The 25,496-nt window shown below is 44.0% G+C and overlaps 1 protein-coding gene and 1 pseudogene across 1 annotated transcript in view; one reads left to right on the top strand and one right to left on the bottom strand.

Annotated features, from left to right (window-relative positions):
- Positions 1–25,496, top strand: part of ABCC4 (ATP binding cassette subfamily C member 4 (PEL blood group)) — a 214,944-nt gene that overhangs the window by 65,465 nt on the left and 123,983 nt on the right. Inside the window, exons 5-11 of the mRNA XM_030856904.2 lie at positions 7,396–7,485; positions 8,023–8,186; positions 9,557–9,682; positions 11,408–11,657; positions 18,681–18,782; positions 22,367–22,456; positions 23,652–23,843. Coding sequence (XP_030712764.1) covers positions 7,396–7,485; positions 8,023–8,186; positions 9,557–9,682; positions 11,408–11,657; positions 18,681–18,782; positions 22,367–22,456; positions 23,652–23,843 — 1,014 coding nt within the window. The remainder of the gene's footprint in view (positions 1–7,395; positions 7,486–8,022; positions 8,187–9,556; positions 9,683–11,407; positions 11,658–18,680; positions 18,783–22,366; positions 22,457–23,651; positions 23,844–25,496) is intronic.
- On the bottom strand, positions 5,088–5,579 carry LOC115853289 (large ribosomal subunit protein uL30m pseudogene; annotated as a pseudogene).

Genomic DNA, 25,496 nt, shown 5'->3' with positions numbered 1-25,496 from the left:
ATTAACAAACAGCAGTGCAATGAACCTGATTAAAGCTAAACCTTTGGAGACATCCTTAATTTCTCAGGGTGTATACATTTTAAGCCTTCTGATATGCCAGATTTCCTTCTAGAGTTAACTGTACGTTCTCTTTAGTGAAACGAGATGGCCCTACACCCTTGCCAAACGTGGATGTCACATTTTGAGTTTCTTTGAATTTGAGTATTCGCGAATTTTCATTAGCCTTTTGTGTGTTTTGTAGTGAATTTCCTGTACATGTTCTTTGCCCTTTAAATAAATTGGTAGGCTTTTATAATATAATTCTTATGTATATTTAGGTGTTCTTGATTTATTAAAGATTAATAGCTTACTAACTAATTTAGTGTCTGACATACATGGTGCAAATTTGATTCCAGTTTTTTGCCTTTTATTCTCATGGTGGAACTATTTTCTTTCACAAGGAAAACAGATTTAACCAAATAGTATCCCCTTGTAAAATGTCAACTTAAAGGAAAATAGAACCAAAACATTAGCATTTATTTGTATGTTTTTCTCTACACTGGATGTGACGTGTTTTTAACTATAACATATACATTTTAATAGAACTGAACTTTAATTTTATACATTAATGAGGAGCAGTGTGTGGACTGAAAAAAAAAAGCACAACCTAGAAGTTGAAAGTTATATTTTATTTAGCGGACTCTGTCAGGACCTCAAGCCCTGGAGACAGGATGCTCGCATCGCTCTGAGGGACTACTCTGAAGAGCAAGGGGGTGCAGGGGGCGAGGCAGGATACAAAGGGGTTTTTGCAACAAGGACTGGGTAGTCAGAACATCAAAAGATTACTGTTCATTAAAGAAAACCAGACATCTCAAGGTAATGAAATTAGCTTTTTTCTGTGTATAGCAAGATGCAAGTCTGGGCTCATTGAAATCGTTCCTTTGATGTGCACCCCAGCTATCTGGGGCCAATATCCTGTGCTTTCTCATCCTTAGTCTCCTCAGGGTGCACGACAGGGGTGGCTGCAGCAGTTGACTGCCTCATGACCAACCAGCATTCTGTTTCCATCCCGAGTTCCCTCAGGGGACCGGCAGTAATGTGGCAGCTTGGTGGCTGCAACGTCCTTTGTTTAATGACTTGGCAGGTAACATTTCTCTCCTTCAAAAGTTGTAACTTTGCTTCATTCAAAACAAAAACAAAAACCAAGTAACTGAGTGCCCATTCTTTGTCAGGTATGAATACTTTCAGTTTATTTTCTGATGTGCAAAATAGGAAAAAATTCTTACAAATAAGGTTGTTTTCTATTCAGTGTCTGGCTTGTAGTATGTGCTGAATAAATGGTAGCTGTTTTTATGATCATGATGACATAAATGAGTATGATGTCTGTGCACTCAACTAGCTGATAGCTCTTGAGGGCAATAGACATGTAATTGATTACCCATATTATTTCCCTTGTGATATTTTATTTGTTTCCAATATTAACATTGGAAATATGTTAATTTCCAAATAGTTGGGCTTTTTAGATAAGATATAAATTATTGATTTCTAATTTAATTCTTGTCATCAGAGAGCAGTCTGAGTACCATTTTTATATTTAGAAATTTATTGAGATTTATTTTATGGCCCCAGCATATGGTCTTGGTGAATTTACAATGCGTACTTGAAAAAAACCTGTCCTGTAATTGTTGGGTGTGGTGTTCCATAAATGTCCGTTAGATTAAGTTGGTTACTTGTTATTCAAATCTTCTGTATTGTTACTGATTTTTTGGGGGGGATGGTGTCTACTTGTTACATTTACTGAGAAGAAGGATGTTAAAAACTCCTGCTATGATTGTGGGGTTTTCTGATTTTTCTCCATAGTTCTGTTGCTGTCTCATATACGTTGCAGCTCGGTAATTAGATCCATACACATTTAGGAGTGGTGAATTGACTATCCTATCATTATGAAATGTCCTTCTTAATCTCTGGTGGTTTAATTCCTTGACTCAAAAATCAACTTTGATAATAATATAACCTCACATGATTTCTCGCGCCTACTGTTTGCATGCCACATCTTTTTCCATCCTTTTACTTTAAAAAGTGTATCTCACATATACAACAAGCTGGATCTTTCTTTTATTAATCCATTGTGAGTGTGGCAGTCTCTGGCTTTTAACTGGAGTGTTAGTATGTTTGCTTTTAGTGTAAATATTGATGTGATGGGGCTTAAGCCTTTTACTTACTGTTTATTTTCTATTTGTTTCATCTTCCTTTTTTTTGGGTGGCAGGGCTCCATTCCTGACTTATTTCAGTCAATCAGATATTTTTTAGTATTCCATTTTGATTCCTTTGTTGGCTTTTTAGCAGTATCTCGTAGTTTTAATCTTGCTTTAGTGATTAAAATAGGCATCTTATTATTACAGTCTTTTTTTGCATGTTAGTATTGGATTACTTTACATAAAATGTAAGAAACATATAGGAGTAACATCCTATCCCTTGTACTATTGTTATCTATTTTACATCTACATACATGGTACGGTGTTACCATTATTTTGCTTTTAAGCAGCCGTTTGTTTCACAAAGAAATGGAAAGGAATAACGCAATCTCTTATATTTACCTGTATCTTTGTTTGTCATTTTGGTTTCTCTATTTTTCTAGAACTGAATTTCCATCTGGTACTATTTCCCTTTAGCTTGAAGAATATCCGTTATAATTTCTTAAAGGTCAGGTTGGGTGGTGAGAAAGTCTCTGAGACTTTGTCTGAAAATGTCTCACTTTCACCCTCATCATTTGAAGGATATTTACTTTTGTTGGTTATAGAATTTGGGGTTGACAGTTATTCTTTTCTTTCAGCACTCTGTAAATTTTGTTCCACTATCTCCTCCTCCTTTTAAACTGAGGTATAATCGATATACAGCATATTAGTTTCAGATATTCAGCAAAATGATTCAGTATTTTTGTGTGTGAGTATATATATGTATATATATATATATATATATAGTGTATAGTATGTATGTGTATATGTGCGTGTGTGTATAGAAACGATCACCACAGTAAGCCTAGTTAACATCTATCACCATACATAGTTACAGAATTGAGTTTGTTAAGTCAGCTATTAGTTGTATTATTTTTCTTCTGTATGTAATGCAGTTGTTTTTCGTGGGCTGCTTTCAAGACTGTTACTTTCTGGTTTTCAGCATTTTGACTGTGATGTGCCCAAGCATAGGTCTCTTTGTTTTGATCCTTTCTGGGGTTTGCTAAGATTCTTAGGTATCTAAATTAATATTTTCTACCAAACTTGGAAAAATTTCAACCATTATTCCCTCAAATATTTTTTCTTCCCTATTTTGTCATCTTCTCCCAGGACTCCAATTACATGTGTGTTTCATTGCTTGTATGCTCCCATTGAACCCTTAGGCTTTCTTTTCTTCATTCAATCTTGCTCTCGTTCTCTGTTTTCTGTTTGTTCTTCAGGTTATAAACTTAAAGAAAGGTTTAATGAATCTGGGCACAGAGCAATGGAAATTATCTGATATTAAAGTTATCTAGTGAATTTTTCATATTGTACTTTTTAGTTCTAGAATTTCTGTTTACTTCTTTTTGATAGTGTCCATCTCTCTTCTGAAATTACCTATCCAGAGAATTCCCTGGTTATCCAGTGGTTAAGACTCTGTGCTTCCACTGCCGGGGGCCTGGGTTTGATCCCTGGTTGGGGAGCTAAGATCCCACAAGCTGTGTGGCGAGGCCAAAAACAAAAAAAAAAACAAAAAAAATTACCTATCCATTCACTTGTTATAACCATATTTTCCTTTAATTCCTTGAACATAATTATAATAGTTGTTTAATAGTTCTTGTCTGCTAATTCCAAAATCTGGATCATCTCAGGGTCTATTTCTAATGCTTGTATTTTTTTCCTCTTGATTATGGGTCAAATGTTCTTGCTTCTTTGCAGGTCTAATAATTGTCTTATTATGTTGGGTGTTATGAAGTTTACATTATAGGAAGTCTGGATTAAAGGGTATTTGTTCTGATAGGGAATTCCTGGTAGATTGGTCTTGTTAGGATTGGCTTATTCATTCTTTCTATCTTTCTGTTTGTCTTGTCTGTCTATCTGGGGCAATTATTTTCATTTTGAACTTAGTCCAAGTGCATGGCTCTACAGCGTAAGGCATGGCCTTCCTGGCAGCTAAGTGAATGTCTGAGGCGCTTAAGAAGAACTCCTTCTTCTAGGTAGGCAGAAACTCTAGTCTCCTGGCATTGGCGTGACCTCACAGAGGCTTCATGGAGTCTGACCCTGCTCATGGACAGTGAAGTTCTGGCAAAGTCCCTTTGGTAAATCCCCACAAGATATTCTGGGTCTACCCTCTGCTATTCCTCCCAAATTCCAGCCATTTCTGCAACTTAGAACAGTCATCTCTTCCTCTTCAGTTCAGTGAAACTTTAGTTCTGCTTGGGCAGAAGATACCCCCAGGCAGAAAGGCAGGCCAGTAGTCCCAGGCTCTCTTCTCTAGGCTTACAGTTCAGCCCTGCTTGTCATTCAGTGCCTGAAAACAGCTGCTTCCTATATTTTGTCCACCTTTGCAGTTTTACAGTGGTGGGCGAGTCCAGCACCAATTATTCTTTCATGGTTGGAAACAGAAATCTGGTAGTTGGCTTGTAAGCTGTGTCTTCTCATTAATAATATTACTGTCACTTCATGTTCTGTTTTTTATCCTGTGTGGAATATGACTGATTTTCTTTTGACAGATCCTTGATTTCTCTGTTGGCTGCAGTGTTTTGTTTTTTTGTTTTGTTCGTTTGTTTGTTTTTAGAATTTAAAACATATTTTAGGGCTTCCCTGGTGGCGCAGTGGTTGAGAGTCCGCCTGCCGATGCAGGGGACGCGGGTTCTTGCCCCGGTCCGGGAAGATCCCACCTGCCGCGGAGCGGCTGGGCCCGTGAGCCATGGCCGCTGAGCCTGCGCGTCCGGAGCCTGTGCTCCGCAACGGGAGAGGCCACAACAGTGAGAGGCCCGCGTACCGCAAAACAAACAAACAAACAAACAAAAAAACCGTATTTTAATGAGAACACTTTCTCACCATCTTTAAATAGAAACGACTTGCCCTTTTTACTCTGGAGCTGCGAGGCCATCAGGACTTACTCACTTCCTGGTCCGTGGGGTCCTGAAGCCGCCCCACCACCAGCTCTGCAGCGCTCCTGAGACACGCGCTGGACACGTCCTCCTCTGTTGGGAGACCTTGTGGCAGCTTCAGGGGCTTGATTCTTATGGGATGTTTAACCACTTTCAGTTTTGCTTTCGCCGAAGGGGCATTCTTGTGGACTTGAAGGGTATGTGCTTTTTGTAACCCAAGCACCTTTATTACATCTTTCTCCCAACGTGGACGCCTCTTTGTACTTTATATTCTGGCAACAATATGCAGTTTATGAGGTCGCTGTGGAGCCCCACCATGTTTTTCATGATCTTCAGGTGAAGGCTGGAAAACTTTATCTGGAATTCTTGACTTCGCAAATTTGTGATGAATCCAATCTGTACAAACGAGGGGCTCCACACCTTTTGTCACCGTTTGTAGTCTGCCTGGGGGCCTCTGAACTATTGAGCGCAAAATCCCTGCCATGAGTGTGGTGACCTCCTTTAGGGACAGCAGTTCCTAAATGTCTTTCAGCCTGAAGCTCCCCACTCAGGGGAGCCAGAGTAGAGAAAGGACTTGTTTTTTGTTTTTAAATTAATTAATTAATCAATTAATTTATTTTTGGCTGTGTTGGGTCTTCGTTGCTGCGCGCAGGCTTTCTCTAGTTGCGGCGAGCAGGGGCTACTCTTTGTTGCGGTTCGCGGGCTTCTCATTGTGGTGGCTTCTCTTATTGTGGATCACAGGCTGTAGGTGCGTGGACGTCAGTAGTTGTGGTGCACAGGCTCAGTAGTTGTGGCTCGCGGGCTCTAGAGCGTAGGCTCAGTAGTTCTGGTGCACGGGCTTAGTTGCTCCGCGGCCTGTGGGATCTTTCCGGGCCAGGGCTTGAACCGTCATCCCCTGCACTGGCAGGTGGATTCCTTACTGCAGCGCCACGAGGGAAGTCCCTGGCTGCAGTGTTATATTTGATTCATGTTAACTTTTGTTCCAGAACCAGCCTTTTGGTCCATCAATTCCAATTATGTGCAGTTGTCTTGATTTTTTTTGATGATCAGTTTAAACTCAGAGTTTGGTACACCATTCTGCCTACTTTTAGTTGTTCAAATTAGGGATAAACTAGCTACTTCTTTCAAATAAGTATTTTCTTCATGAGGGATTAACATGTATTTGTATGTAAAACAGGCTTTAAACCTATTTTCAAGAGAGCTTTCAGAAGTTAAGGCACAGTATGGTTTCTTTCTTTCCTGTAGTGGCATCTCCCTCCCTCCCTCCCTCCCTCCGTCGCTCATATTTGCAAAGCATTTTTTACCTTTCAGAGTGTTTTCAGTGGCCCTTTGCTACCATTCACACATCTCTACTGCACAGTCTGGTTACCTCTTGACTGTTTCACTGACCCCTAATTCTCCTTTCTTCCAAAAATCTCCTGGCCAATCACTTCTTCAGTTTAATTTTCCTAAAGTTGAGTTTCTCTAATGTGAAAAAACATTGACCGTTCCATGTTGCCTTCCAAAGTCCTTAGCCATTTCCCAGACCACCTTTCTAGCCAGATTTTGCATTTTCCCTCACTGGAGTCTCTGCATGGGTTCCTCTCACCCACAGTGCCCTTCCCTTCTCTCCATATACTTTATCCTTTTCGTCGTCCTAGCTCCTCCCTCACCACAGTGTCACTTGGTAGAAACCTTCACCAGTTCCCTGTGCCACCGTATTTACTGTTCACACCTGTATCACAGGTGTTGGCATATATCTTGTCCCATCTCCAAAGACAAGAAGGCATGACTATCAGTAAATGTATCTCCAGGAGCACCTGGTTTCCTCCACGTAGTAGATAACAAATCTGCCATTCACCTCTCATACGTCCCCTATGATCTTATGCTCGGTGAAGAGTTATTTCCGTTCAGAGAATGAGGAAACTGAGAATACAGTGTGGAAGTGATGTCACACACAAAATTAACGATTGATTTGCAGGCAGCTCCCCTGCCTTCATCTAATACGGCCTAAAATTCCTTTAGTTGGCTTCTAAGTATGAACCTACATCCCTTTATATTTGGGGCATGTCCAGGTTCATCAAAAAAAAAAAAAAGGTGGGAGATTTTGCGTCGGCCTCTGTTTGCTGTCCTTGTGGGCATGGCTGTCGCCACATTGAGGAGTCAAAGGGTAAACATGGGTTCCTAGAGCCCCGCTGTCAGGGGTCATGCTGCTCGTCCTGACACCACTCAAGACCCCGTGAAAACGTGCTCTGTTTTGTTATGTTCTAAGAGTGACTTGGTATCACCGCAGGGATCCAACTCTCTGTTACCCTCTCTTGTTTCAGGCACTTTGCCTGAGTAACTTGGCCATGGGGAAGACCACCACAGGCCAGATAGTCAACCTGCTGTCCAACGATGTGAACAGGTTTGATCAGGTAAGCTGCCCCTGGGGGATCCTTTTCCATTCCCTGTCCTTACTGTGTTTAGCTTTTGGGGATGCCAGGTGGCCAGGATTCTTTTGAAGACATAAGACAAAGAGTTCTCTTTATTCAACTCTCATTTCTTCTGCGTGCCTATGAGATGTAACAATGTGTATTGTCCTTTAGATGAGAATTTAATTTTTCTAATAATAAATCGGCAGCAGTGTTCGTGCCCAGCGTGGTTAGCGTCTCTAAGGGTGCTCCTGGAGTGGCCCTGCTTGACAGGGGCGGACTGTGAGGAAGCCCTGAGCTCATTTGTGGGATGGACAAAACTGAACTCTTCCTGGCACTGCCGGTCCTCCTCTCCCTGGACGTCCCTGAGCATCACCTGGGGTGGATACTTGATTTCTGCTTTAGCAGGTTTAAAACCCACTGTGATCATTTCTGTTTAGGTTCCTGTCTGTTCTTTGACAGAAGATTGTTTCTAAATTGTGTCCTCACTGGTCTGGTTTTTATACATTCCTAAGAAGGCTTTGTTTTTCTTCTTTTAAGGTAACGATATTCTTGCACTTTCTGTGGGCAGGGCCACTGCAGGCTATCATAGTGACCATCCTGCTCTGGATGGAAATAGGAATATCATGTCTTGCTGGGATGGCGGTTCTAATTATTCTTCTGCCTTTGCAAAGCTGCATTGGGAAGTTGTTTTCATCACTCCGGTAAGAGAAACACTGGTGTAAAAAAGTGTTAATATGCAACTGGTAACATCCACCATCTGCTTGATGCTTTTGTTCAAAAACAAAACAAAAATGCCTTCTTTGGTCTCTTTGCATGTGCTGTAGACCCTTTAGGCTTAGCCAGTAGATGCTCCAGCCTTAAGCTGAGGTTTGATCCTGAGGCGGGAAAGGTGACAGCATTCGCTGGCTCCTCCCGGCACCGTGCCTGAACAAGCAGAGTGTCCTTAAGCGGAATGTACATTGAACAGTGTTATTTAAGCATTATTAAATAGTAATGATCTTACAGGCTCAATTCCATATGCATCTATTTTTGTTATGCTTGTTTGTTAGAGCCATTTTCAGGTGTGTATATGTTTGCATCTTGTTTTTAATTCAATGTTTCCATTAAGCCCGAGGGCAAGATCGATCTTAAGTATGTCTGTATAAAGCCCCGCATTCCTAGCAGCCTGTGTGATAGAAAAGTGGCTGGTGACGAAGAGCCTCACGCTGCTTAGTAAGACGTGAAGCAGGTCCCAGAGGGTTGGTGGTTGGTCATTGTGCAGGTTGTCAGGTGATGGAGATGTTGTGCTGTTTGAAGCTCATTGAGTTCTTGTGTGTGTGTGTGTGTATCTTTCCGTGTGTTTTTTTTTTTTTTTTGGCGATACGCGGGCCTCTCACTGTTGTGGCCTCTCCCGTTGCGGAGCACAGGCTCCAGACGCGCAGGCTCAGCGGCCATGGCTCACGGGCCCAGCCGCTCCGCGGCATGTGGGATCCTCCCGGACTGGGGCACGAACCCGCGTCCCCTGCATCAGCAGGCGGACTCCCAACCACTGCGCCACCAGGGAAGCCTCGTGTGGTATTTTTTTTTTTTTCTCTACTTGGAATTTCGTTTCCTCTTTTTGCTTTGGAGAGATGTTCCTTATCCTTTGAGGCCCTGTTCCGATGCTACCGGGTCTCTGAAAGCCGTCTTGTTCTCCTTTCCCAGTAGAATTTACAGCCCCATCTTTTCTGCTCCCCAGCACTTTACTCCTATTTTATTACAGGACAGCCACTGTCTTCCTGTTAGAGTCGGCTGTCTTTCTGCCTCCCCTACCTGACCGTGACATCCTTGGGCAGATGGTTTGTATCTGATTAATTCTGGGTCTTCATTAGAGGATACTGCAAGTTCTCCAAGTTACTTCTTGAATTGGGCTGAATGGTTGGCTTCCTAATTGAAGTCTTCTCCATTTCTACTTTGAGTAGGACCTGCCTGTCTGCGCAAAAGAGCTGTAGGGAATCATTTGATCCCTGGTCTCTGGCTGTGCCACTGTTGCTGCTGATAAGGAAAGTTGGGCTGTGGTCACTAAGGCTCATCTCTCACATCTGTCCCTTAGGAGTAAGACTGCAGCTTTCACAGACACCAGGATCAGGACCATGAATGAAGTGATAACTGGCATCAGAATAATAAAAATGTATGGCTGGGAAAAGTCCTTTGCAGACCTTATTACCAGTTTGAGAAGGTAAGTGTTTGTATATATACAGCATATTTTCATAATTTATCTCATATTTACTGAATGGTTTAGAAGCCTTACCAAGTTTTCACATTAAGATGAACTTAACTACTATCCACTCCACCCCCAACATGTGGCAGTGGGGTTAAGTAGAACAGTGGAGACGTCATTTTAACCTGCTCCTCCATTTACCATCTTCTTAAAGGAAAAAAAATATATGCCTCTTACTTATACAGAAATTAAATTCCAAGCATTTCTGTCTTTAAAAAAAAATATTTATTTACTCATTCATTCATTCATTTTTTTTTTTGGCTGCATTGGGTCTTTGTTGCTGCACGTGGGTTTTCTCTGGTTGCAGCCAGCGGGGGCTACTCTTCAGCGCGGGCTTCTCATTGCCGTGGCTTCTCTTGTTGCGGAGCACGGGCTCTCGGTGAGCAGGCTTCAGGAATTGTGGCACGTGGGCTCAGCAGTTGTGACGCACGGGCTTAGTTCCTCCGCGGCATGTGGGATCTTCCGGGACCAGGGCTCGAACCCATGTTCCCTGCATTGGCAGGCGGATTCTTTTTTTTTTTTTTTTTTGCGGTACGTGGGCCTCTCACTGTTGTGGCCTCTCCCGTTGTGGAGCACAGGCTCCGGACGGGCAGGCTCAGCGGCCATGGCTCATGGGCCCAGCTGCTCCGCGGCGTGTGGGATCCTCCCGGACCGGGGCATGAACCCGTGTCCCCTGCATCAGCAGGCGGACGGACTCTCAACCACTGCACCACCAGGGAAGCCCTGCAGACGGATTCTTAACCAGTGCGCCACCAGGGAAGCCCCCAAGTATTTCTTAATAGCACAGATTCCAAATAAACAATGATTTAAGATGTTGACGTCTAAAACGATATTTAAACTAAAAGTATAATTTATGTTAATGTAGCACAAATGGGGAGATTATATAAAGGTTGGGTACTTATATTGGGCCAAACTTTATGAGTCAGTATTATTCATTCCAAACAAAGCCATAAATATATTTTTTGCTTTGCTTTGTTTGTAGAGTTTTTTTCCATCTTTGACTTAAATATCTGATGAGTGCTTATACTCCAGCCCAGGGTACTTAGAATTCTCTGGCAGTACCATGTCAGCTCTCACTTTGCACCTTTGTGGGTGCCCCTCCCTCTGCTGGGAATACACTCATCTTACTTCTTCTCTGGCCTCCGCCAAGCCCGACTGACTCCAGCTCATCTTCTCAGGGTCCACGTGCGTGTGACTTGCCCGGCCTCTATTGCTCCGAGTTACACGCCTCTGCTCTGCGCTCCCGCGGTGGCCGTGCTGGCGCCTCTGTCTAATGTCTTGGTGTCTCATAATTTTGGGGTTGTTTTCTCTATTCTTTTATGAGTTTGTCAACTGCTGGAGGGGATGGGCTGTGTCTTTCTGTCATCAGTGAGGAGCCCGGCACAGGACTTCTGGTTATGAAAAGATGTTGACTGAATGTTCAAACCCAGTCTGATTGACCCAGAATGTTTAAAATGAGACACTAAGCGTCTGTTTAGTTGGAAGAGTGAAGTGGTGATGGAGTGTGTGGTCTTTGTGTCGGGCAGGCCCCGGGTGTGCACTGTGTAGTGTCTCCGTGATGTGAGGGATGGTTTATCTTCATCTGTGTCCACTCCCTAGGAAGAGGCCACTCACACAGGGCACTTGAATTCATGTCTTGGATGTTGATGCTTCTTTTAAAATCTATTTCCCACTCTTTTCCAGGAAGGAAATTTCCAAGATTCTGAGAAGTTCCTACCTTAGAGGAATGAATTTGGCATCGTTTTTTGTTGCAAGCAAAATCATTGTTTTTGTCACCTTCACCACGTATGTGCTGCTTGGCAATGTGATCACGGCGAGCCGTGTGTTTGTGGCGGTGACACTGTATGGGGCTGTGCGGTTGACAGTCACCCTCTTCTTCCCCTCGGCCGTCGAGAAGGTGTCAGAGGCAGTCGTCAGCATCCGAAGAATCAAGGTTTGCTGACAAATAACTTTATTCACTTGTAGGTGGATTTTACCTAAAATGCCTCCTTTTATTTGGTGTCACTGTGTGCCGGTTAGGTGAGATCTAACTCTCACTGCCTAAGCTGGTGGTTGTTCCAGAAAGTCTTTAGTACTCCCGTCTTCTGACATAGGGTGCGTTATAAATATCTTAAGAGCCTGCTCATCTATGGGCAGTAGTATAAGTACCAGCGGTACAGGGCTCTTGTCGAGTAATGACTGCAAGACGATTAAGTTGTCTGAAAGTAGGAGAAGCAAACAGATCTCATCTCCTATGCTAACTCCACTGACTAGTCCTGGGGTGAATAGGATTCCCCTCTGGGCCGGGAGGGAATGAACATGCCGAGAGGTCTCTGTTCCTTGGGTAGGAAGCATGGCCTCAGTCTCACTTCATTCTCTGTGTTTAAAAATGGGTTCTTTCCTCCGTAGATGGTTTGCTTGTTGATTTCTGAGTATGCCTTTTCCATCTGCCTTTTAGTCCCTGTTCTCTTGTCACTTACGTGTAATCCTATCTCTAGCTGCCCTCTTCCCTTCAAACTTGTGATTCCTACCATACCCACAGTCTCTCTCTCTCTCTCTATTTAATCTGTCTGTAAATTGCCAGGGGTGAATAATTTACATCACCAAGATAAGAACCTGTAGATACTTAAGGAGTTGTGTGTTTATTAATTGGTGTAAAATGAAGATAAATTGGCTTTGTGAGCCGGCCTGGGCGTGAGCTTGAGTGTCTGGGCTTTACAACACATCTAATTTGTTTTGTTCCTACTTCTCGATAGTGATGGATGGCCAGTAATAGATCTCTTGTGAAGTTAGATAGCTTTGGCTGTGATTTTTATTTGATCATTCAGCCGTCATAAAAGGTTATGATGAAGTTTCTATAATATAAAAAGCTATTGCCCATAAAACAGATCAGTTATATGGGGTCAGTTCTGTTCCCCTGAATTTCATTCTTTCTTTTCTTTTTTTTTCTTTAATCTTATGTATTTATTTATTTATTTTGGGCTGCGTTGGGTCTTCATTCCTGCGCGTGGTCTTTCTCTAGTTGTGGCTAGCAGGGGCTGCTCTTCGTTGCGGTGCGCGGGCTGCTCAATGCGGTGGCTTCTCTTGTTGTGGAGCATGGGCTCTAGGTGCGCGGGCTTCAGTAGTTGTGGCGCATGGGCTTAGTTGCTCCGCGGCACGTGGGATCTTCCAGGACCAGGGCTCAAACCTGTGTCCCCTGCATTGGCAGGCGGATTCTTAACCTCTGCGCCACCAGGGAAGCCCTAATCATTCTTTTTGATGGGGGCTTCTAGTGACACTGTTAAGGGATGGTCCATGCAGTTCAATAAAATTTCTTTTATGAAGCTTTCACATCTCGAAAGAGGACATGTAGGGATATCCTTGAACTGTAGTGACGCTCTTAGTGACACAGTAAGCTGTCCAGATGGAGGCTTCACACATGTGTTGTGCTGCTGTGGTTTTGTTATTGCTGCTGCCGCAGCTGCTGTCTTCAATCGGTGCTGCCGCGGTTGCTGTGTGGTCCGCGCGCTCCTGAAGCCTTTGCATGTCATCCCATTTAATCCTGATAGCAACTGAATGGGATAAGCATTAGTGTCCCCACCTTACAGATAAGGAAACAGGTTCCTATAACAGGTGAAATAGCTCACCTATCCTTACATAGCTAGTAAATGACAAGTAGGATCCTGCCCAAAGCCTTTTTTTTGTTGTTGTTTTTTTTTGCGGTACGCGGGCCTCTCACTGCTGTGGCCTCTCCCGCTGCGTAGCACAGGTTCGGGACGCGCAGGCTCAGCGGCCATGACTCACGGGCCCAGCCGCTCTGCGGCATGTGGTATCCTCCCAAACCGGGGCCCGAACCTGCATCCTCTGCATCGGCAGATGGACTCCCAACCACTGCGCCACCAGGGAAGCCCAAGCCTGTTTTTTTAAACCATTGTTACATTGCCTTCTTAGTACCTTCTAGCATGTGGAATTTCTATTTAAGTGTTGTTTTCATCATCTGGTCTTAGTCCGAAGACCTTCAAAGTTTCCATGTTACTTGCAGAATCAAAATTTTAAACTCTACGCTCCATTGGCAGCTCTGTTTCACAGCGCACGACCCTCCACTCTGCTGGGGGAGGGGGGAAGACGGGTTGTCTGTGTGACCTGTCACATTCATCCCTGGTTTTGCCTCACTTTTTGGGCCTCCTGGGTTGCCTTCTTATCAGTCCTTGATTTAAGCAAATGCTGCTGAGCCTCCAGCAGCCCCATGTCCCTCTCCCAGCACTTTCGTTCGCGCTGATCTAGCGCTTCCATTTGTGTGCACGGCCAGCCCTGCACGGCCCAGCATCATGTCAAGTGGGGTGGTCGTGTTGTGACTCCCCAGGAGTATTCTAAGCCCCTTAACAGGAGAGATGGATTGTGGGCTGCTTTCAGTTTGGGGGCTGCAAAGTCACCTGGAATACTAAGGGGAGGAGAAGAGCAAGAATTATTGTTCTTCCTTTTCCTGCTTCTCAGTTAGATGTGTTAATGCCTAATTAGAAGATGAGGACAGCAGCAAGAATGGAAGAAAACTAGGTGAGGTTTGACCATAGATGGGCTGGAGGCGTGGTGGGCACGTAGAGTTTAGAACAGAGTGTGGTTTAAGCCCTGCTGCCCCACTGCCTTCTGCAGCCTGGGACTCAGGAGACTGGATGGGCCATCTTCCAAGATTTCCACTCAGGTCATGTTTGGGGGTCCTAGGAAGAAAATCCACCACCCCTGGCTACCTTGGAGGTGGTGCGATGGTCCCCTTATTTTTCTCTTAGTAATGAAAGGGGACTGAAGTTCTTGGCATTGAGCTACTGCAATAGGATTAAAAATATCTTGTCTTAACTTAAACGCACTAAAAGTCTTCAGTGACTTTTACATCCAGTAAAATGTGTCTCTGAGGTTATATTGTTCGCAAAGCTGCTTAGGTTTTCCCCTACCAGCCCCTGGGAAGTCAGTCTTTTTGGCTGCAGTTCTGACGTTGATACTTTCCCTCATGATGTGTTCTGAGTCTGCACTTCATGGCTCTAATGGCAGTTTAATTTCACCTTTTTCATCAGCCTGAGTCCTGGGGAAAAATGCAATCAGCACTTCTTGCAACTTTACAAGCTGGTCATGTGTTGAATGGAGTCTCATTTAACCCCTGGAAGATTGTAACTTCTTTGCCTTAGCAGACCTATTATTTGTAGACAAGCGCTCAATAGATTTAATTCCTCATTTAAGGCTTACTTTTTCTTTTTTTTTTGAAAGTGGGGAATTTCTGTTCTACCATACATACACTGAATATTGAGGTTTTTATTTTTTACTTTTTTGCGGTACACGGGTCTCTCACTGTTATGGCCTCTCCCGCTGCGGAGCACAGGCTCCGGACGCGCAGGCTCAGCGGCCATGGCTCACGGGCCCAGCCGCTCCGCGGCATGTGTGATCTTCCCGGACCAGGGCACGAACCTGTGTTCCCTGCATCGGCAGACGGACTCTCAACCTCTGCGCCACCAGGGAAGCCCTGAATATTGAAGTTTTTTATCTTGGTAACACGCTTAAGGTAAAATTGGAATTTCTGTTTAGACAAGATGTATAACATACAAGTATAACCTTTTGCTCGTTGCTCTGTTAGCTCAGACTATGTAAGGCTGTAGCCACGCAGTCACCGGTTGGACTGATTTGAACAGCCATGTAGTCTGTTCCTTCCCTTAGCCTGATACCCATGATGGGCCAACTCTGTGCAAGGCTTGGTCTCAGATGGAGTTGGGACTGTGTAAGTGCAGGAATCACCCAGTGTCTCCCCTCTTTATGACTTTATATCCCTATGAGGATTCAGAGGTCGGGAGGTCAGTGCCAGCCTGGATCCTCCTGAGCTGGTTCCCAGGAGGATTAGCATTTGAGATGGCCCAGAAGGATGGGTGGCGTCGGTACTCAGGGTGTCCAGGCAGAGGCCACTTGGGGATGTGGACATAGGTGCTGATGGCTCACTGGAGGGGTTGAAGCGTGCTGGACACTCTCAGAGGTGTTGTAAGGAGATCAGGAGGGAGTGGTGTTGGGGGAGGGTTGGTGGTGCTGGGGAGGCCTGGGGAAGGAACCAGCAAAAGAAAAGGCATATCAGTATTTGAAATGGTTAATAGAAGAGATTCTGAAATTATGTTGTTTCAAGAGGAAAGGAGAATTGGGAGAGGGATGAACTGTGGCAGAACAGGCGAGAGCTGGTACCTGGCTGACGATGGGAGAGGTGGTATGGAGAGAGAACTCAGGCTGCAGTGGTTGAAAACCTGCAGAGGAGTCCTCAGACCACTGTCCATCCTGCCTCCTGCTGGACACGGGCTCGGGGCGGGTAGGAGCGGCCGTGCCCAGTGTTCCGGTTCTCAGTGAGCCTGGATGAGAGGAGGTGGGAACGAAAGGATAGCGTCTCCTGCCAGCTTGTCTTTGAGAGAAATGCAAGGATCTCGTCTTCCTTTTCCTTCACAGAAGCAGGGTTTTTTTGTTTGTTTGTTTTTTAAATAAATTTATTTATATATTTATTTATTTTTGGCTGCGTTGGGTCTTGTTGGTGCCCCTGGGCTTTCTCTAGTTGTGGTGCATGGGCTTCTCACTGTGGTGGCGTCTTATGTTGCGGAGCATGGGCTCTAGGCACGGGGGCTTCAGTAGTTGTGGCACACGGGCTCTTAAGCGCAGGCTCAGTAGTTGTGGCGCATGGGCTTAGTTGCTCCGCGGCATGTGGGATCGTCCCGGACCGGGGCTCGAACCCGCGTCCCTTGCATTGGCAGGCGGATTCTTAACTACTGCAGCACCAGGTAAGTCCTCATGTTCAGTTTCAAGGTGTCAGCAGGGTCACAATTCCTCTGAATTCTATAAGGGGGAATCCTTTCTTGTCTCTTCTAGCTATTGGTGGCTGGAGACAAACCTTGGTGTACCTTGGCTCCTAACAGCCATCACTCCAGCCTCCGTGTCCATTGTCACATGGCTGCTTTCTGCTTGTGTGTGTCTCTGCGTCTCTCTTCTGATAAGGACACCAATCATATTGCATTGAGGGCCCACCCTCGTCCAGTGTGATCTCACCTGAATTTATTGCATCTGCAGCAACCCTATTTCCAAATAAAGTCACGTTTTGAGGTATTTGCGGTTAGGACCTTAACATTTATTTATTTTCATCGGGGTGAGCAATTCTCCCTGTAACAAGTTCCATGGCTAGTATGATCCTCCAGGGTGTTAGGGACCCAGACTTCTCTCTTGTTACTCCTCTGCATGTGTGACCTTGACCCAGCTGGTAACCTCCAAGGCCCAGGCCGTGGGGTGGATGAAGGTCCTGGACATTGTCCCTTTCCACTGGCCTGGATATAGTCACATGGCTACACCTATCTGCTCGGGAGGCTGGAGAGAGAGGGCCTCCTTCCAGGCTGCCAGGTGCCAGCTGAAACCTGGGGTTTGTTTCTTGTTGAATTATGTGCAACATTTGCAGGGCAAGAGGGAGTTTTCCTGTATATGATTATGTTAGTTCAGTAGTGGTTCGCAGGACTTGGTTTTATTCAACTGAATTGCATTGAATAGCTGCTAAGGGGTGTGAAAATAGCAAGCAGTGGAGGATGTGGCCATTCCTGCTGTCGAGGAGAGAGGGTGTTGACTAAGGAGAAGAGACAAGTGATTGTGAATAGATGCTTGTAAACTATTTTTTAAGAGACAGAAACTTAATAAGAGCATTTCATTTTTAGAGCAATGATTTGAGTGATAGTTAATGACAAGCAGTGATTGATTTAACGTGCATGAGGAGTAAAGCAGAGTGTACTTAAGTGCCCAGGGAAAGGTCGCGACCCAAAACAGGCAGAGCCAGGGTTTTCCTAGGTCTTGTGTTCCCAGCCTGTCCAGTGCCACCTGATACCTGCAGGCCTGGGAATGGCCTTCCTCTCCGTGTTCCTAGCAGTGTTGTATGGTGCTTGGCACATGGCGGGATTCAGTAAATGTTTACAGAATAATTCCCTACCAACTCTTTTGTTTATTGTTAGTAACACAAAAGTAAAACAATGGAAATATCAAGCTTTTAAATGTGTTGGAGTTTGCTGCCACAGTTTCTCCTTAGGGTGGAACCAGTACACTTGTTAAGAAAGTTACAAAGACAGCCTCAGGGCCAGGAACTCTTTATTTGTCATATATGTAATATATATCATACTATACCGTACACTATCTGTAGACTTTATTGTATATTGTTATAATGTTATATAATATTCCGCATATTACGTAGTCTGTTCTGATGTGAACCTACACGTTAAGTACAGTTGGCAAAATGATATGTAGGCTGTGTAAAGTTTTTTTTTTTTTTTTTTTTTAACATCTTTATTGGGGTATAATTACTTTACAATGGTGTGTTAGTTTCTGCTTTATAACAAAGTGAATCAGTTATACATATACATATGTTCCCATATCTCTTCCCTCTTGCGTCTCCCTCCCTCCCACCCTCCCTATCCCACCCCTCCAGGCTGTCACAAAGCACCGAGCCAATATCCCTGTGCCATGCGGCTGCTTCCCACTAGCTATCTACCTTACTACGTTTGTTAATGTGTATATGTCCATGACTCTCTCTCGCCCCGTCACAGCTCACCCTTCCCCCTCCCCATAACCTCAAGTCCATTCTCTAGGAGGTCTGCGTCTTTATTCCTGCCTTACCCCTAGGTTCTTCATGACATTTTTTTTCTTAAATTCCATATATGTGTGTTAGCATACTGTATTTGTCTTTTTCTTTCTGACTTACTTCACTGTGTATGACAGACTCTAGGTCTATCCACCTCATTACAAATAGCTCAATTTCGTTTCTTTTTATGGCTGAGTAATATTCCATTGTATATATGTGCCACATCTTCTTTATCCATTCATCCGATGATGGGCACTTAGGTTGTTTCCATCTCCGGGCTGTGTAAAGTTTTTTACTGCAAATTCCAAGCAAGCAGTTATTGTTGTTTATGCTTTTCTCCTGGAGTTTAAACAATCTGTGTTTTTCCTTTTTCTGTAGAACTTTCTGTTACTTGATGAGATAACACAGTGCAACCCTCAGCTGCCATCAGATGGTAAAATGATAGTGGACGTGCAAGATTTCACTGCTTCTTGGGATAAGGTAACACAGCCTGTGTACCAAGATTGTGACTGCTAAAGGACAGCAGATTTATCGGAGAACTTTGAGGTTTTACACCTGGTGCAAAATGTGACCTGCTAATTTACTGAAAGTATGTTATAAAAATTCTCAAAATCAGGAATTGGTTTGCAACTACTGGAGATTAAGTGTAAAATCAGCCTAAGACATTTGACATGTTGCTCTCTCTCTCGTTTTCAAGAGAGCTTTCAAAGTATTAGCACATTTTGACCTTAAAGTCCATATGTTTGTAATGTTAGAATTTATATTGATTGTGGAGGAGAAAAGCTGCAGTATGGAATGGGTTAACTGACAAATATACAACCAGTTGTTACAGACCAGAGGCTTTGGGGAATCGGTGTACCTTTTTTGCCTTGATGTTCTCAGATCATCTTATTACATACTGAGGCCATGATTTAGGACTTTGCTTTGGGGCAGGGTGGGGCTCCCCCATCCTAAGCTTCTCAATGGTTCTGGCTACTTTGGTGGCAGCCAGGGACGGGGAGGCGACAGCAGGAGGGCATAGTGAGCACCCGTGATTCCCAGTTGAAGGCTTGCACTGTGTGGCAAGCTGACAGGGAGAACTGGCAGTTCCGAACACTTGGTTTATTTATGACGTTCAGGCAAACAGGAAAAAGAGCAGGGTCGGCTCTCAAAACTGCGCACCTAGTGCAGCCCCCTTTTCTGACGACTGAAACATTCCTGCCTCCCCGGTTCAGTGGTCCTCTGTGGATCACTCAGTGAAACAGAACCCATACCGCAGGAGAGGGCATTCCATGTGGGGAATACTTACGCAGAGGATGAAAGACGGGGGAAGAAAAAAGCAGAAAGGGCAAAATGAGATTAGCAGTGATTAGCAGTGGTGGGAAGCCGCTCCCACCCCCAGGGCTGGAAGGACTCAAACGAGGTGGTGCCTCTACCAGAGGGTCCACCATCGGGTGCAGAGCCCAGGAGCTCGACTGCTGGTGGGAGTGGAGACCACAGTGCAAGTGTCCGGACTGTGCAGACTCCTCGTGTGTGTTCACGCCTGTCACACCAAGTGTGGTGCCACTTGCATCCTGTTCACCTACTTCTGATTCAGTACCTGCTTCCCCACCGACAAAACAGTAGTATGTTCCCAAGTAAACAAAAATATACCCCCTTAGCTTTCGCACATGGAAACTCTAACAAGGTACCGTATCTGACCTGATAGTTTCTCCTACCTTAATAGTGTAGATTTACCTCCTGCTTGGTATTTCTCATCATAATACACTCGAAGCATTTATGAAAAGCACCATTAGAATTCCATTACGATGGCAACTCTTTGTGAATGGTAACACATACTTTGTATGAAACATTAACAAAATCTCTTATACCAAACTACGCGGCATTATAAAATGAGCTGTTTTGTTGTTCTTGCAAGAACGTGATAACGTGCTCTCAGACTTCTGTGTAACTTGCAGTGTAGTACAGAACACCCTATTCTGTTGTCCTGGCCTTGCCTATGGAAGGCTGTGCCCTGGGCTGGGTCATTAGTAATTAGGGCCTCTCAGGTTAGGTCATGGGTGAAACATCCCTCGGGGATGGGGGAGTGGCACAGACCTTGGGGATTTTTGGAGAGAAGCGGAGTCTGAATGAATCCCCTGCTGGGTTGGGAGGCTGGAGATAGACATGGGCTTTCTAAGCTGCTCCGCTATACAGCCCCTTGGGCAGGTGGCAGAAGGTTTCAGGGACGCAGGTCTCATTCATGAAATGATGGGACTTGGTCTCAGTCTTTAAGGTTTAAAATAAATGGTCCTGTGGGAGCCTCCAAGGGACAGGGATTTCAAACTGTGTGTGGCAGCTGAGTGGGGCTCAGCTGATGATGCTGTGTAATCCGCATGCCCTGAGCCTGGATAACCAGGAGAGGACAGGCCTCAGTACCATGGGCTGTCGAGTGCTGCCCCCTTCTGGTCACGGCAGAGCAGTGCCCGATCCTGAAGCCTGAACAGGGAGGGAACTCAGTGTCTGGTCCTGACGGACTGTGAGGTGTGGTGACAGGGAGCTGATGTTTGTAAGTGGCCCACTATTTTGTCGTCTTAACTGAGTGAAAAATGGTAAAATAAGAACCCTAAGTGTCAGAGAAGAAGTGGAGAAGCTTAAATGTTTCTCATGTATTAAAGTCTAGCTTCCTATTTATCGATAGATTTGTAATTCCTGTAACATCTGGGGCTAGTGTTTTGGTGATGAAGAGCTTCAAGCCTGAACAGGGAGGGAAGTCCATGTGTTTTGCCCTGACAAACTGCAGGGCTGCAGCAGGAAGCTGTGTTTGTAGGTGGCTCATTATCGTGCAGTCGCAACTGAGTGAAAAGTAGCAAAATAAGAATGCAGGTGTTAATCAAAAAGAAAGGAGTGGAGTAGCTTTAAGAAGATGTCTCGTGTTAAAATATGGGGCTAGTTATTTTGATGATTAAAAATAATTATTTTTTCAGTATCTGCCTGTATCTGTAATCAGTTCAGTTCTTTCCAGAGAAATTTTCCATTTAGAACATTATCCAGACTTCTTATCCAGACCCTGTGCTTTTATTAGTCTTTTGGGCATTTTACTTAATCATACGTAACCACTTTTTTTTTTTTTTAACATTAGCAGTTAAGATTTTTTTTAAACACTTAGTATATGTAAAGAAATACACATACCCCTAAGTCTCTTTATGATAGAATTTACAGTTTGTTCAAGAACATGACCTGTGATTGGCACGATGAGTACTTTATCCGTCTCCTTTGTGTTAGACTGTTTGCTGTGACATGTACCTCCGTGGTTTGTTTTTGTTTTTTTTAGGGTAGAAGTACTTTGTTGTCCCTATTTACCCAGAATAGGTAATGCATGTAAGGGGTACAAAACTGAGGCTTGATCACTCTAACCTACTGTGTTATACATAATCCCCCCGCCACCCCCATCCCCCCCTTTTTTTGGTTGTTAGTGTTAAATTGAATCTCTGGTGAAATTGGAGCCTTGACTGCCATTTATGTGACTTTATTTATCAAGAGCAACTTTATCATATAAAGCGCCCTGTTGCTTGCTGACCATTACTGAGATTCATTCTTTATCAAGTGAAAATAAAGAGATAAGTGGAGATGTCAAATTCTTAGTAGAGGACCAGCCATGATATGTACTTACACTGCCACCCTGTGGAGAGGAGTGAAGTAAACAACACCAATGGCTCTAATGAAAACTTACAAATGATTAAAAACCTCCCATACTGGATATTCTATTAATTATATTATATTAATAAGCTAGTGTGCATCATGGAGTTTGCATTTCGAGGACGGGCCGTGTCATTGCAACTACTTAAATTCTGTGGGTGTCTAGAGCTCTGTCCGTATGAAAATCTGGCAAAAGAAGTAGGCTTCCTAAAGGCAACTAAAGCTGTTTCAAAGGTGTTTTTTGATGAAGAGGCCCCCAGGACTCACTATCTTAAAATAGGAAGGACGAAAATGTGGGTTATATTAGCATATCAGTGACTTACGTTATTTTCTCTACTTTCTGAAGTTCGCTTTTTTATTTTATTGAAATGAACCGTAAACTTAAATTTGTAAACTTAAATTTACAGGCATCAGAAACCCCAACTCTACGAGGCCTTTCCTTTACTGTCAGACCCGGTGAGCTGTTAGCTGTGGTCGGACCCGTGGGAGCAGGAAAGGTAAGTTACGATGCCTTTCGGCAGCTTGATGCAATGCCACAGCCCCTGTGAAATTCTCAGAGTCGAGCCCAGAGCTGTAGGTAACACAGTTTGAATTGGATGTATCTCAAACAGCATTTCTCTGTTGCATGGAACATTAGTTTTGCAAGAAGGTTGCATGTCCAAATAAACGTGCATAAATGCCCATTTTGTTTTCCTTCCTGGTGCTTCCCGTTACACAGTTGGGAACTGCTTGTCGGGACTTTGGACGTCTCAGTGAAGGAAATGATTTATGTGACAGCTGTTCAGGACAGACTGAGACCGTGGGGACTTCTTTCTGTCACAGTGGGCCCTCCAGGAGGTCTGGAGGTTGTAATGGCTCTTCCGGGAAGCTCTGAGCATTTCCTCATGGGACTTGAGTTGGTCCCGTCAGTGCACGTGTAATGAGTGTGCAACCATGTGCTGGAGCTGAAGATACAGACGTGAGCAAGCCGCAGACGCCTCTGCCCTCCAGAGGCAGCCGGGTTCTGGGGCGAGACAGATACGCAGGCAGATTATTTCAGCCCAGTGTGGTGAGCGCTGTGATGCTGTGGACACAGACGCGCCACCTCTGTGTGTTGTTAAAGATTTGAAGGACATGTGCACGTGCACTTGGTCTGAAACAACAAAATACAGGAACCTAAACGTGGGATATGTACACGAGGGGGTGATGATTTAAGTTATGATGGAGTTTTGCTCTTTGGACACGACTCACTTCAGAGTATTTTAAAAAATAATCATCTTTCGGTATATTATTCATAGAAAGCTTTATTTAAGAACAAGTGTTTGTCAAGTAAAGGATACCCGGATGCAGGAACAACTGCACTAAACATCAGATACATGAAACTACACGTTCTGCTGGGCTGCTCTGCTAGTTAAGGATGTTAAACATTCTAACTTAGTCTTTGCTGAGTAGAGCATTTTAGTTGCGGGAAACTCTTGGGCAGTTTAGATTGTCATAGTATTATATTAATATTCCTTATCAATCAATAGTGTACATTGACCAGTAGTGTTATTTTCAATTTTTTTGTCTCAACTGCCACAGCTGTACTTTATCCTCTTTTAAAGGAAAGGGTTCTATCGTTTATCAAGCGCCCAGGGTGGGGACAGTTGTTCTGCGGGGCGTGTCCGTCCTGAGTGCTGCCTGTTCACGCGTGTGTGTTGCCGTCTGTTTCAGTCGTCACTGTTGAGTGCTGTGCTGGGGGAGCTGCCCCCGAGCCAGGGGCTGGTCAGCGTGCACGGGAGGATCGCGTATGTTTCTCAGCAGCCCTGGGTGTTTTCAGGAACTCTGAGGAGTAATATTCTGTTTGGGAAGAAATATGAAAAAGAACGGTATGAAAAAGTAATAAAGGCTTGTGCTTTGAAAAAGGTGAGTCATGACTTTTGAGTTATATATACTCGAATTTCAAATGATGATAGTGTTGGTTTAAACTACAAGGTTTGTTAAAAGACCTTTTAATGTTGTTTAATGCTTTTTTTTTTTAACATCTTTATTGGAGTATAATTGCTTTACAATGGTATGTTAGTTTCAGCTTCACAACAAAATGAATCAGTTATACATACACATATATCCCCATATGTCTGCCCTCTTGTGTTTCCCTCCCTCCCACCCTCCCTATCCCACCCCTCTAGGTGGTCACAAGGCACCGAGCTGATCTCCCTGTGCTATGCGGCTGCTTCCCACTAGCTATCTACCTTACGTTTGGTAGTGTATATACGTCCATGCCTCTCTCTCGCTTTGTCACCGTTTACCCTTCCCCCTCCCCTGTTTAATGCTTTTAAGCTGGTCTTCTGGATGAACATGTACACACGTATGCTACTGTTTGAATTCTGATGTGGTAACGACGCCCACAGAATGCCTTTTTGGGGGAGGGGACTTTCACTTCGTGAAGTTTCATTCACTTTTACCTTCTTTTTTTAATGCACAATTACAAAAATTTGTGAAAATAGAGAGCACAGTTTAATGAACTCTCAGTTACCCACCCCCAGCTTCAGCCAGGATCAGCTCGTGGCCAGTCTTGCTGCATCTTTACCCCTGCCCACTGCTGGCCCCACTCCCACCCCAGATTATTCTGAAGCAGATCCTAGGCCTCAGATTAGTTCATCTGTAAACATTTCACTAGTTTTCTCTAAAAGATAGGAAAGCCTCTGGAAAAAAGTCGCCACGTTATTGCACCTGAAAAGTAACCTGAATTTCCTGAATATCATCAGTGTTCTCGTCAGTGTTTCCATGTTGTTAATCATCTCACTGGGAAATTTCTTTAACCTTTGGCTTGAGTCGGGCTCCACGTAAGGTCTGCGCCTTGCACTGGGTTGATGCCTCCCTGGTCCCTTTCATTCTCTAGGTTTCCCTCTCCGCTTCACTTTTGACTTGTAATTTATTATTTAAAGAAAAAGTAATGCTTTAACATTTCTTCTTAATATGGCCTATTTTCATTGGGGAAGAGATTGTTTTCAGAAATGACATTGAATTTCATAGAAAATGGAAAATGAAACATTTCTCTGTACCTGGGGATTTAAATGAAATTAGTGAATCAGTTATGCAAACTGAACTTAGCTTGTAGGATAATATAATTTAGTGAAACAAAAGAAAAAATGTAAATACTGATAAATACTGTGTTATTCTCTTTGGTCATAAAAATCTGCATAATGGCGTTAAAGAGCTCTTCCCCCCCACCCCAACCCCCCCACCCCCAACCCCAACCCCAGGGTCTGGTCAGAGCAGTCTGAGCTTCGTATTGTTCTTTTATACTGTGAGGAAAAAGCTGGGACAGGGTTTCAAAGGTGTGGTGTTAAAGGCCTGTGTGGAAATAGTTACCCTGCTTGAACAATGGCTTGAACATCATAGACTGTGTTAGATGAGTAGCATTTGATGATGTGCTGGGCACAACACAATTGTTTGCTTGTTTAATGGGCTTCTGTTTCCTTCTCGTGAGTTATGGTTAATGGGAGATTTTTCGTTTACAGAAGTGAAGTAAAGTTGACAGTAATGAGGTAGAATTTTAAAAAAATGATATACGAA

The sequence above is a fragment of the Globicephala melas genome, chromosome 18 (genome assembly GCF_963455315.2).
Source record: "Globicephala melas chromosome 18, mGloMel1.2, whole genome shotgun sequence".
NCBI lineage: Eukaryota > Metazoa > Chordata > Mammalia > Artiodactyla > Delphinidae > Globicephala > Globicephala melas.
Note: the sequence above shows the minus strand (reverse complement) of the source record. Positions and strands in the feature narration are given on the sequence as shown.